At 35.0% G+C, this 13,089-nt stretch overlaps 1 protein-coding gene across 1 annotated transcript in view; it reads right to left on the reverse strand.

The window, feature by feature from the left end:
- Positions 1 to 13,089, reverse strand: part of SMC1B (structural maintenance of chromosomes 1B) — a 35,085-nt gene that overhangs the window by 20,023 nt on the left and 1,973 nt on the right. Inside the window, 8 exon segments of the mRNA XM_087969517.1 lie at positions 1,475 to 1,682; positions 1,876 to 1,958; positions 6,969 to 7,109; positions 7,912 to 8,170; positions 8,273 to 8,511; positions 9,334 to 9,537; positions 9,824 to 9,932; positions 12,839 to 13,031. Coding sequence (XP_087825643.1) covers positions 1,475 to 1,682; positions 1,876 to 1,958; positions 6,969 to 7,109; positions 7,912 to 8,170; positions 8,273 to 8,511; positions 9,334 to 9,537; positions 9,824 to 9,932; positions 12,839 to 13,031 — 1,436 coding nt within the window.

Below are 13,089 nucleotides of genomic sequence, written 5' to 3' on the forward strand. Positions count from 1 at the left end.
TATACCAAAATTCCAAGGTGGTTTTCAACGATGGAGGCAATGTTTCACTTAAATACGATGGATATCAGTAAAAAACTGAAGTACCATCAAATATTAGATAAAGAGGGAAGAATTAAAACGATACAGGAACTTGAAGCACTAGGGATAGTCATTGATAATTGGTCATATTTCCAAGTAAAATTGAGATATAATAAAGACGTAAAGGAATATGGAATTGAGGTAAAAGATACGCATTTAGACAAAATACTTTCAAGTCCTGAGAAAGGGTTGATTTCTAAATTATATAATTACTTATTAGAACATGAAATGGCTGAGAGAATCGTGAAAGGACCTATGTTAGCTTGGGAAAAATTTTTGGTTACAGTATAGATCTGGATGACTGGGAAGAAATTTGGCAAAAAAATCTCGTATTAACTAAATCAGTAGCACATAAGGAGAATCTGTACAAAATGATGTATAGATGGCATCTGGCACCCTTTAGACTGGCCAAAATATTTCCGACAGCAAACCCATGCTGTTGGAAATACAAAGGGAAATTTGGTACTTATTTTCATTTATGGTGGACTTGTCCTGAGACAAAGAAATATTGGTTAAAAATAAAAGAGTGGATAGAAGAAATTATAGAGTGTGGCTGGAATGGAAACCGCAACTGTTCCTGTTGGGAATGATTAAAGGGGATTATACCCCTAAAGTAAGATATTTGACCATCCACTTATTGACAGCGGCACGGATTTCATTAGCACAATATTGGAAGAATCCAAATGTACCACCGATACATATTACTATTCAAAAAATGAATGAGTGTGCCCAATTGGAGAGGCTCACACTCAAAATCAAAGGGAAGGAGGACACAGATTATTATAGGAAATGGGATAAATGGTACAACTGGGTAGACTGTAAAGGGAAAACACATAAATGAACCCAAGAAACAAATTATATTCAGCTGTCTATATGAAATGTATAAGAATAACAAAGGTGTTAAATCCACTTTTCTTCTACGTTATTATTATAAGCATTATACATTCACTATATCTTTTTATTTATTATTTAAAAATTATGAATGTATTATTAATTAATAAATAGTTATAAACCAACAAGAAGATTAGTAGAGTATTGTGAGTTGCTTAGTGATTAAGATGTGATAGTAAATGGAAATGTGAGAAGTATCAGTAATGACTATTAGGACATATCAAATTCGATATCAAATGTAAACAGGAATGTGTTATGTATACACTATTGGTTTTGTATTTTTAAATTTGTATGTTTTTAATTCTTGTAAATAAAGTTTAAAATCTAAAAAAAAAAGAAAAATATTACTAATCTGTCTTGACAATTCTTGCTGCATTTATCCCCGTGGCATTGAGCTTGTTTTTAATAGCGTTCAGTATTATTGAATAACAAAGTACTATTAAAGGAGCTATCTTATTTGTAAATGATGTGAAGTGAAATTAAAAGAATTAGTCTATTTAATTACCACAAAATCAGGATATAATCTTTTGAGGCTCTCCAAATTTTCTGCCCTCTTCTGCTGGCGTTTCCCTTCATGGACATCAATTCTAGCGTTCTGCAAATCACTAACAACTTTACTCAGTTCTTCATTTATTTTGCCTATTCTGATCTTTGAAGTTTGAATCTCATTTGTCAGTATTTCTTCTTGTTGCTTTTTTTCTTCTAAAGATGCCCTTCAATTCAAGCCAAAAAGTAAAAGAAATAAAATAAATTGGACAAATAATTTAATGTCAAATAAAGTTATCATAAATTATGATGGCCAATAATATGCTAAACTGTTCTTGAATAATCCATTTGGACAAATATGTAAGTTATATAGAAAGCCAAATTAAATTATTAATTTTAATAGATGCTATAAATACATACAAGCATGTCCTACTGTATTCCTCAAGCTTCTCCATTCTTCTTTCATTATCTTCTATCTGTTGTAAGACATGCTTTATATTCTCCTAAAAATATGTAGTAATATACATTAAAAATTGGTTTTACATATAAAATATTGAAAGAATTTTACTGAATTTTAAAATTACCATTATTTACTTCTCATAAAATGTTTTTCAGTTTACTACAACAAAAACAACTTTTTCAGTACCATTCTTCTTTTACTGATGTGTACTATAGGTCAGGGGTCACCAACCTTTTGGACCTCAGGAAGTACCAAACTCATAATTTTAAATCCTGCAGACCAGAGACCCTAGGAAAATCCCCAAAAAATCTGCAGAAAAATTCCCCACCGTTTTCCTACCAATCCATCATTCTTTATTTGGGATCACAGGATACCATCTCCAGCTCCGTTCTTGGTGGGAGAGAGAGAGAGAGAGAGAGAGAGAGAGAGAGAGAGAGACTGACTTTTGGCTTCATGCAAGGAAAGCAGCAGAAGCCTTTCTTTCTCTCCCCCAAACTCCGCCAGAAATGAGTCTTTGCCAGCGCAGCCTCTTGGAGCAGGATGCGTTGCAGGGTCCCAAAGACTCATTTCTGGCAGAGTTTGGGGGAGAGAAAGAAAGACTTTTGCTGCTTTCCTTGTGTGTAGCCAAAAGCAGAAGAAAGAAGCAGAAAGAAGCAGCCCGGTGGCCAGGCCAGGCGCATAGGGCAAGTTCCCCACTCCACTCTTCCCCCCCACCTCACTACCTCGAGTTGTTTGCAATGCAAGTGATGCAAGCCTTGTGTTCCCATGGGCCATGTGGGCGGCGCAGCCTTGTGTTCACACACAGCCTGGATTAATTGCTTTGGGGGGTGCTTTGCGGTGACATTTCTCTGCGGACCACCAAAATTTTCTTGCAGACCACCAGTGGTCCCCGGCCCACTGGTTGGCAACCACTGTTATAGCTTATAATGAAAGTTTTCCTCTTGATTTTATCCTCTAAAATAAGGAACAGTTTATTACATACAACGTAGCTAGATTTTGTCGAGCAACAACTGAAATTCTCAAAAAGAAAATTAAGGGTACTGGCATTGATAAACTCAGTGAGATTTTCTTTTAAAAACTTCTAATCTAATGTTTTTTTACATCTTTTTTCTGGGCTTCAGAGGCCACACTTTAGTCTATAGTTTTAGTATTAATATTTAAAAAATTTAAGGAGATATTTTAATGTTTCAATTTTACAGTATTGTGCTAGCAGTACTAATTTTTAGTTACCTCCTGTCAGTTGTAAGTTTTAATGGAATTATTGAGGTGGATGTAATTGTTCCTCTTTGTATTTTACAGTGGTCCATGACTAAAATGAATTTTTGTGGTGGTTTTCTCAATACCACATTTTTTCCACAATGTACCAAAAACAATAATATATCACAATACATTAGTCACAAAAAGGTTTGTGTGTAGGGCAGAGATGCTGGGAACTTCTCCAGTACTTCCTGTAATTTCCCCCAAATGCATTACTAAAGAAGTCTCCTATTCAAATAGAACAGTACTTTTTATGCACACTAAGAACTCTTATCACCAACTTTGCAGAGTTTGCACAATCCTTTTGAACTTTAAGCCCTTCTTCTCAGGAATTAGTAATCCTTCCGGCAAATCCAATATCCTTTTCTGAATGTGACTATGGTGCTCCTTGTCAGACACTGGATCTTATAATGTCTAGCTGCCATTTGAGCACTTATACAGGAAGAAAAGCAGACTTCCTCCAACTAACGAATACTGTGCTTAATTGTTTATAAATGGCCAAGATATTAATATAGAGAACACATTCTATTCTTATGAATCAACATAATTTAAAATGCAACCTATAACTAATGATTAATTTCTTTTTTTTTTTTTTGAAAATTTTATTTGGGTTTTCACAAAAACAAAATACAAATAAAACATCTTTTTTGAAAATAGCATGGTCCCAGGTTATCACTTCTTCATACAGACACAAAACTCAATTTCATGCTCATTTTTATATTCTATTCCATATCTTATTACCATTTTATATTTTCTACATAGTTTTTCCCCTCTTCTAATTTTCTCAACTTTGTTTTAATTATCTCAATTCAAATCATTATATTTATACTTTTGTCTGTCCTGTTACAATTTCACATTATCTTTTCTTATTAAGCAATTTTTTCCCCTGTAGTTACCAATTAGAGTATGACACCTTTATATCTTTTAATTTTATCCATTCAAGCTCTTATTTAAGCTTCAATGTATAGCTTTAAGATTATAGCATTCAATGTAATACATAACTTCCAATCGAATTCTGCTTGGTACATTCTTAAAATAGACACTATATTCTTAAAAAGAAATATATATATATATGTAAATAAAACACATTCCATTCCAATTCAATTCTATCATTAATATGCATTAAAATCTTAACATCTTTAATATTTCTTTTGAATTGAATATCATACTTCCTTGGGAACACTTATAAACTTTCCATAGTTAATTCTTTTCCCCCCATATTTCTCATTTATGAGAATGATTTATATTTTTATAAATCATTACTAATAATTAAAAATGTTCCCTTTTAATTCTCTCATTTTAATTCATTTATTTATTAACAAACATCCCACTGCATTACAATGAATATTTTATCCATCATCATATTTTCTAAAATTATTTCTATTTGTAATATAACAAAGCTATCTTATGTACCTTTGCAGAATCCCTTTTACAATTAAATTTTCACCCATTATCTCTAAACAAACTTATGGTTACAATCCTTGTATCTTTTCCCTGTTTCTCCATTTCTTGTTTCTGTCTTTTACAACTTCTTTTCCTTGCCTTCTTTTCCCTCTTCTTCTCCCTCCCCTTTTTACCCCCTCGTCTCTCTACTTCTAACTCTCTCATCTGTAATCCCCTCTTCTGTTGCTTTCTAATATTATACTTATCTTTCAAATTGTTCTTCTTCATTTTGGTTGTTTTTTCTAATCTTAAACCTTTCACTCTCTTTCCCCCCTTTTCTTTTTTCCCCCCACTTAAAATTATTTGATCATTAAAGATGGTTTCTTCTTTGTCCCAATCTTCTTGTTCTGCAAGCGTTTCTTGTTGTTTCTCATAGTTCCAGATCTCCATTTCTAAGAATTGAAACATGAAGCCAAAAGAACTTCTCCCTTCTTGTGCGTCTTCTTTCCATTTTTTAAGTTCCGTTTTCAGTTCTTCTAAGAGTGATACCATTTAAAAAACTTTTAAACAACCACCCAGTTAATTTTAGTCATCTAGATGCAAGAACCAAAAATCACTAAGTAATCCAAATAATCCAAGGCTGTTTCTACTTGCTTCTTTTTTCCACTTTCTCTTCCTGGGGTTCTATTATTTTGTTACCAAGTTTCCATTAAAATGTATCTTTGAGGAATCTTGTTAAAATTTCACTGTAAGTTTCTTTTAATTACAGTTCCATTCCTTAATTCCAGGCAGTCTCCTCCATTTTTCCAGATCCTGCCCTTCTATTCTTTTTTTTTCTCCTTTCCAGCTTTTAAAAACTTTTAAATATCCAGAAATCTTTATTATCCCTTTGACTTTTATTTTCAGCTTAGATGCCTATTAATGTCAAAGTGGATTTTTTTTTTCAGTTTCTTGCTTAAGTCCCTTAGCTGTCAGTATAAGGAAGGGAAGAAAAAAAAAACCTAATCCTTTCCCTTCTCTCTCTCCTTCGCAGCTTCAAAATCTTCTTTGGGAACAATGTTATTAAGTTTAAATTCCAGGGTACCTTATTTGTTGCTTTTACTGTTTGACCCGGTCAACCAAAACTTTCTCTTCTTATCTTCCTCCTGCACATTCTTTTCCGGTCGAGTTCTTCTTTGTGGTGGCCATTTCTGACCACCGCTACAACCGCCTTCGGGAAAGGGAGTAATGGCTAGCTGGGGAGGAGAGATGCGGCTCTCCTCAACCCTGCAGGCAGTCTCCCCACTTTTCACCACCTCTATGGGTGGCTTAGCCCCGAAACCAGCCGGCTCGGGGAGCTCCAGCGGCGAGCACGGATCGAAGCCTCGGAGAGACGAGGTTTCGGTCTGTCGCCGAAGAAGCTCAAACCGGAAGTCCTCACTAATGTATAATTTCTTGAATTCTTCAAACTTTACAAAATTGATGACACATTTCTATCATATGTGTAGTATAGTATTATGTGCTCCTTCTATATAATTTTATTATTGTTATCCATGTGCTCTATGCCATACGCTAAATAAATAATAAATAATCCATCCAGCATTGTGTGTGCAAATTTCTAAGCCATTTATAAATACCTGAAAGACCACTCGGCCTAAGACAGAACCTTAGGATCAGGGGTGGGTTTCTACCGGTTCTGTCCACCTCTGTAGAACCGGTAACTCTGAAGAGCAGCAGACACAGAACCGGTTCTATGTGTGCTGATGTTTTTGCCCACCTGCCCGCCCAGGCTCTTACCTGATCTTTATTTCCTGCTTTTTCAACTTCAGCTGCCATGCGAAGCACAGCTGCAGTTTAAAAAGCAGAAAAAAAGTGCTTTTTGAAAGGCTGCTTCTCTGCACACAGCGTGTTGATGATATACAGGCGCGCACGCAGCAGCGTGCAGGGAAACATATTGTAAATCACCGAACCAGTAATTAACCCTGTTGGATCCCACCCCTGCTTAGGATACTCCACTGAATACCTGTACCTTGGAGACATAGATCCAATAAGGATTACATGTTGGATACTACTGTTCAATCAATTCCAAATCCATCTGTTAGTGGGACTATCCACCATCCATCTCACACTGTTTCTCTTTATCAAGAAAGAAGCTATGGTCATCTTTATTAAATGTTTTACTGAAACCTACTAACTATACCTATCCTAATCTACTAATCTAGTTGTCAAAAAAGCAATACAATTTGTCTGCTATACCCTATTTAAACAAACTGATTCTTGTAAAACTATTGCTTGATTATCTTCACTAGGATTTTTCCAAACATTGATGTCAAAACTAAACTTTAAGTCTTCAGCACAGCCCTAATAAAAAAGGAGCTCATTATTTTTAGAACATTTTTTTGGTTCTCAAATCATGATTAATATTTATATATACCTCAGTTTCTTTTTGTCTTTGCCGATCAAATGACATCTTTTCTATATCCGCCTTCTGCTCCCATAGCAGTTTTTCCCGTTGCTGAGTTAATATGGCTACTTTTTTATGAACTAATTCTTTCAATTTCTGATACTGATTTACCTGAACACAAACAGAAAAAACTTCATTATGTGTATGGGATTGTATCCCTAAATAAATCTATCAATCATAATCCAGTATTGAATTTAAATTCTGAACTTGAAAAAAATGCATCATGTATAACCCAGGGAACAAAGTCAGTGGGGAAGCAACAGTGACCCTAACTTAATGGCTTAACTTAATCACTTAACAACCGAGGCAAGAAAGATCATAAAATGGGGCAAAACTCACTTAACAAATATCTCACTTAGCAACAGAAATTTGGGGCTCAGTTGTGGTCGTTAGGTCAAGGACAGAGATACTTGTAATATTATAAAAATAAATTATTATTTATTTAAACAATTTATATGATCACATATCACAACATCTCACAACTCTGGTTCACTAACAATATACTGTTAACATTTCCATCCGCTTGTCTAATAATGACCATACCTTGTTTTAATGCATAACTTTTGGGTTCCTGCAATTCCAGTGTTTTCCTTTAGATGGCTTTCAATATTATCCTCACTTCTGCCATTATTGGATAATTAGAACCTATTACAGGTGATCGACTTACAACCACAATTGAGCCCAAAATTTCTGTTGCTTAGTAGCAGTTGTTAAGTGAGTTCTGCCTCATTTTATTACTTTTTGCTATGGTTGTTAAGTGAATCACTGCAGCCATTACGTTAGGGTCACTGTTGTTAAGTGAATCTAGTTTTCCCATTGACTTTGTTCCCTTGGTTATACACGATCCAATTTAAAGCCCTAATCTGCTCTTTTGAATATTACATATATAATTTTTATTTGCCTTGAAATTTACCTGACTTTCTTCCAGAAAAACGTCTCTTTCTCTATGTTGTGCCTCTTCTTCAACCCTTTTTTCAAATGCTCTCCAAGCTTTATCAATCTCTGTCAGCTCTAGCTCCAATTCCCTTTTGCCTTCTTCTTGCTTAGCTTGCTCTTTCATATGATCTCTTAACTTATTTTTAGCAATGTCAACTTTTTTAATTTGGTAAGAAGTTTTTTCCTTTGCTTTAATATACTGAGACCTCTTTTGATTCAATATAACTTCTAGAGCCCTAGAAAGGAATACAATTTTCAAAAAAGCTTATCCTGAGAAAGTCCAAAAACTTCTAATATAAATGGATAAGAGGTACACCTTATTTGTTAGATGCACTTACCTAATTTCTTTTTCAATGTGCTGACTGCTTCTAGTTAACCTCCCAAAAGCAGATTTCTTGGCTTTCATGGTTTCTTCCTCATGAGAAACAGCCATTTTCTTAGTACCGATTATCTTAGTTTTTTCAGCCACTTTATCATTGAGAAATTTGATTTTTTGCTCATTGTGATACAATCGGAAAAGTTGCAACTGCTTTTTATGTTCTGTCAGTTCTTCAAACAACTCCTGATAATGTTCTGCCTATAATCAACAAAATGATTAGCTATGAACTCATACGTAGCAGTATGCCATTCAATTATAAAGAGTTCAGATCCATCCAAGCCTCAACACCATCATTTTTATCTAATAATAAACAAATTTTAATCATGAGTATTGTTAGACATATACAATAGTATAGGAAAGGATTGTATTCATATTAATGATTGGCTTAGTAATACGTGTTCTTAAAAATATAAAATTACATTGTTATAGAATTCTTAAAATTGCTTAGTAAGAGTTGGAGATTCTAACTAGAATACACAACAACTCATAGGATGCTATCCTTCCTTCCTCTCCCTCTCTATTGAGTTTAATTATTTTAGGTATAGATCAGGATATGAAGGAAATCTGGCTGCAATTTCTGTCACCCTACTGTTAAAATATTTAGCTGCTTCGCTAATAGTTTAATTCCATGTTAAATTAAGAACATTTTCCATATTGTTTGCACAGCATTAATATAATTTCCTACAGTCAGACTAACTGTTTTAATCTTAAAATATTTCAAATTTCAAAAGGACTCTGATAAAATTAATACTCCTTGAGTTGATTCTGATATTCAGAATACTCTCACATTTTTTGGAAAAATTCTGACCAAGGGTTAGTACCTTCTATGCAATCTTTCTTGTATTACCACCATTTTATTTATAACATAGTCAAAATAAGGCAGGAAAATTAACAGTACCATGGCATGACTCAATCTTTATTCTTATGACGAGAATCTCATCAGAAAACTTCCACCAATATCATAACATTTTCATTTTATATACTAACTTAAGAACCAAAAGTCCTTTTTTCTGAATTCACCTCTTCTTTCTCTAATTTTGCGCATTTGCACTCAGCCGCAATGTTTTTCTTCTTGTTGTAACTGAACTGTGCATCTTCTTCTGCCTTTTGCAAATCCATCTTCTTTTCTGCATATTCAGTAGCAAGCTCTCCTGAGGTACTAATTTGTTCAAAAAGCTGAGTTCTTTCTTTGGGTTTCTTCATTGCAATTGCTTCAACTTCACCCTGCAATAATAATTCTAACATTAGATTAACAGTATAAAAAGGAAATTCATGTTAAAACCAACACTGGTTTTTGCTATATTTCAGGATATTACAATTTTAAAAGGATTTTCCTTCCTGCTACAAAATAATTCTTAGTATTTTGTATGTAAAAGTCACAAATATTCTCCTAGAAGTTTAAAAAAAGCCATCTTATCCCCCACATTCTAACTATTTGGATCAAAAAAATATTACCACCAATATAAACATGAATATAATGCTATATTAAATTTTGAACACAAATATTTACCTGAAAAACTAGGCAATTCTTTGCTCTTGCAATTATGCCCATTTCTTCAAGTGCCTTTGTATACATAGAGCGGTTGACAGCAGTGTCATTAATAAGAAACTCAGACCCACTGCCTAATTTTGAAAGAAGCAACAAAATAAGTTAATACACAATCCACTATTTTAAAATGTACACAAGCAGTGCACACAAATCCAACATTTGGAAAATAAATAATAAATCTATTTTCACAGCAAAACATTCTAGAAAATTTTTACACTTAACTACAGATCACCTCATTATACTGTTCTCATTACAGAAAACCAATAAAACAATTTTTGGAAGAAATATTTTTGTTGCAAATAATTGTTATTCACAGCTTTCAAGCTAATTTTTGGGCTAGCTCCTTTGCAGGAAATATAGCGTTTTTGATTTTCTAACTTTTTTCCTCCTCTTTTATCAGCTGTCTTGTTTTGCTTGACCATTTTTCCTAAATTCCCTTCTGCATAACTATAAGGCTTTCTTTCTTTCTTTTTCTTTCTTCTTTCTTTCCTCCCCCGCTTTCTCTTTCCCTTCCCTCCCTTTCTTCCTCAGGGATACACAGCTTGGACCTAACAGCAAACTATTTTTTTTAACAAATCTGAAATTCAGTAGTTTCTATACTGTTGCAAATTTTGCATTGCACGAGTATTTCACTTCATATTTAAAACTATAGTTAATTATGCATATTGTAATTCTGCATGTTAAGCAGATAATTTGCTTATGCACCTAATAATTCGGTTGTGTTTTCGTTCCTAAACTTCACTTGCTTATAATTTTTTTTTAAACTTTGGTAGTAACTATGAGAAAGCTCTAGGAATCCTAGTGGACAATCATTTAGTATGAGCCAGAATGGTACTGTAACTGCCAAAATAGCCAATGAAGTCCTAGGCTGCATCAACAAAGGGTGAATATTAAGATCACGTGAAGTATTAGTGACGCTTTATATTGCACTGGTAAGTCTACATTGCAATACTGCATCCAATTTTGGTCACCACGATATAAAAATGTTGGACTCTAGAAAGAGTGCAAAAGAGTAACAAAGATGATTAAGGGATAGAGGCTAAACAAGATATGAACAGTTGTGGGAACTTCTTCTTCTTCTTCTTTTTCTTCAGCGTTTGTCTCGCGCTCTGGCGAGGTCCGCTAATGTCCTTGAGTACTGCTTCCACGCCCTCTGTCTGCCACGTATGTCAGGTCTGCCTTCGCGGTCTCTAGATCGGCCTTGATCGTGTCCATCCAGCGTTGCTTAGGTCTACCACGCGGTCTCGCTCCTCCGACAATCACCTTCATCGTAGATTTGATGATGGATTCTTCCTTGGCGCGACTCACATGGCCGAACCATCGTAGCCGGGACTGCCTCATGACCGTGGGGATGGGCACGACGTTGAACCGTCTGCGCACTTCTTCATTCCTGACGCGATCGAGTAGGGTGAGGCCTACCGACCATCGGAGCATTCGCATCTCCATTGTCTGGAGTCTGCTTTCAACTTCTTTGGTCGTCGGCCAGCACTCTGCACCGTATATGGCCACGGGCGCACCACAGAGTTATAGATTTTCGCCTTCAGGCGCATCGGCATCTTCTTGTCACAGAGGACGCCCGTGACGGACTTCCATTTGCCCCACGCTGCGTTGATCCTGGCTGCCACCTCAGTTTGTAGTAGGCCTTCTTCCCCAAGGGTAGTTCCCAGGTACTTGAAGGTGGAGGCGCGCGGTAGCTCCTGCCCATTCACGTGGATGGAGCCTGTCGTTTCGTTGTCAGTGGTCAGGTATTCGGACTTCTTTAGGTTCAACCGGAGCCCGAACTGCTCGAGGCGGTCGTGCCACTGTTGGACTAGGTGCTCGAGTTCAGCCTTGCGCAGGTTGGCCAGGAACACAGTTGTGGGACTGGGAATGTCTTATCTAACAAAAAGAAGGACTAGGATGACATGATAGCAATCTTCCAATATTTGAGGGGCTGTCACAGAGAATAGGGAGTCAACGTATTTTCCAAAAGCAACTAGGGGCAAGATAAGAAGTAATTGATGGAAGCTTAACAAAGAGAGATCCAACCTAGAATTAAGGCAAAATTTCCTGTCAGTTAATTAACTTCCAATTAGTGGAATAGCTTGCCTCCAGAAATTTTGGATACCCATCATTGGAGGTTTTTAAGAAGAGATTAGACAGCCATTTGTCCAGAATGTATAGGGTCTCCTGATTGAAAAAAGGTCCTCCAAGGTCCCTTTCAGCTCTGTTATTTTGTATATTTATTTTTTCTATGAAAAAATATCATTTTTATAACAAAATATTATCATGTATTTTATTTGTATGTATTCGTTTTGTTTTCAATGTTTTTTAAAAAGTATTTGGTGTATGCCTTTAAAATAAATGTACACTGGCAGTTTTATTCCTAACAACAATTACCTTGATATTTTATTTTATTTAGTAAATATAATATTAATAAATAAATTAAACATCCACCTTGCCTGAGGTGACTCTGGATGGATTAAAATGAATAACAGCAACAAAATAAAACATTAGAACAATAAATATGAACATTAAAATTGACTTAAAAATTAATGAAGATGGAAATGAACAAGATACACATATGGAGGAGATGGGATCTTATTAACTACCTCTAATATAACCCCCTCCTATCCAATTGGCAAAACCTGGTCTTTAAGTCTTTTCGGAAGGCCAAAAGGATGGGTGCAATCTTACCAAGGAGGCATGATGTTCCAGAGGACAGGAGCCAGGGCAGAACATGATATTATTTGACATTGTCCAATATGTAATATCAAGTATTGATATACTTGATCCAATCCATAGATTTTCTGCTTTCTCATGTTTAGAGAATCATATACCAGACAGATAAGATATTACAAAACTCTGTAAAATGTAAATTTATCCAACAACCTATGACTACAAATTTGCCACATTTAACAAAACAATGCTAATGTCTATATTTGTTTATATATATTTTTAGATTTCACAAATATTTAATTTTTAGAAAAAATGCACTTGCCTCGAATAATCCTTGAAAATCTTTTTTCTTCCCCATTTTCTTCTACATACACCATTGTTACACGTCCACTTGAAGAAACTGTCTTTCCAACATGAGCCCCATGTATCAGTTCCTGAATGTGCTTCACTCTTAAATTAGATGTCTTTTCACCCATTACAAAGCTAAGGGCATCCATTATATTTGATTTCCCTTTAATTGCATAAATTGTGAAAAAAGCTTTTTACGGATGCAAATTAGAATTACAAAT

The sequence above is a fragment of the Notechis scutatus genome, chromosome 6 (genome assembly GCF_049901735.1).
Source record: "Notechis scutatus isolate UNSWTSFEM ecotype Mainland chromosome 6, rNotScu1.2, whole genome shotgun sequence".
Lineage (NCBI taxonomy): Eukaryota > Metazoa > Chordata > Lepidosauria > Squamata > Elapidae > Notechis > Notechis scutatus.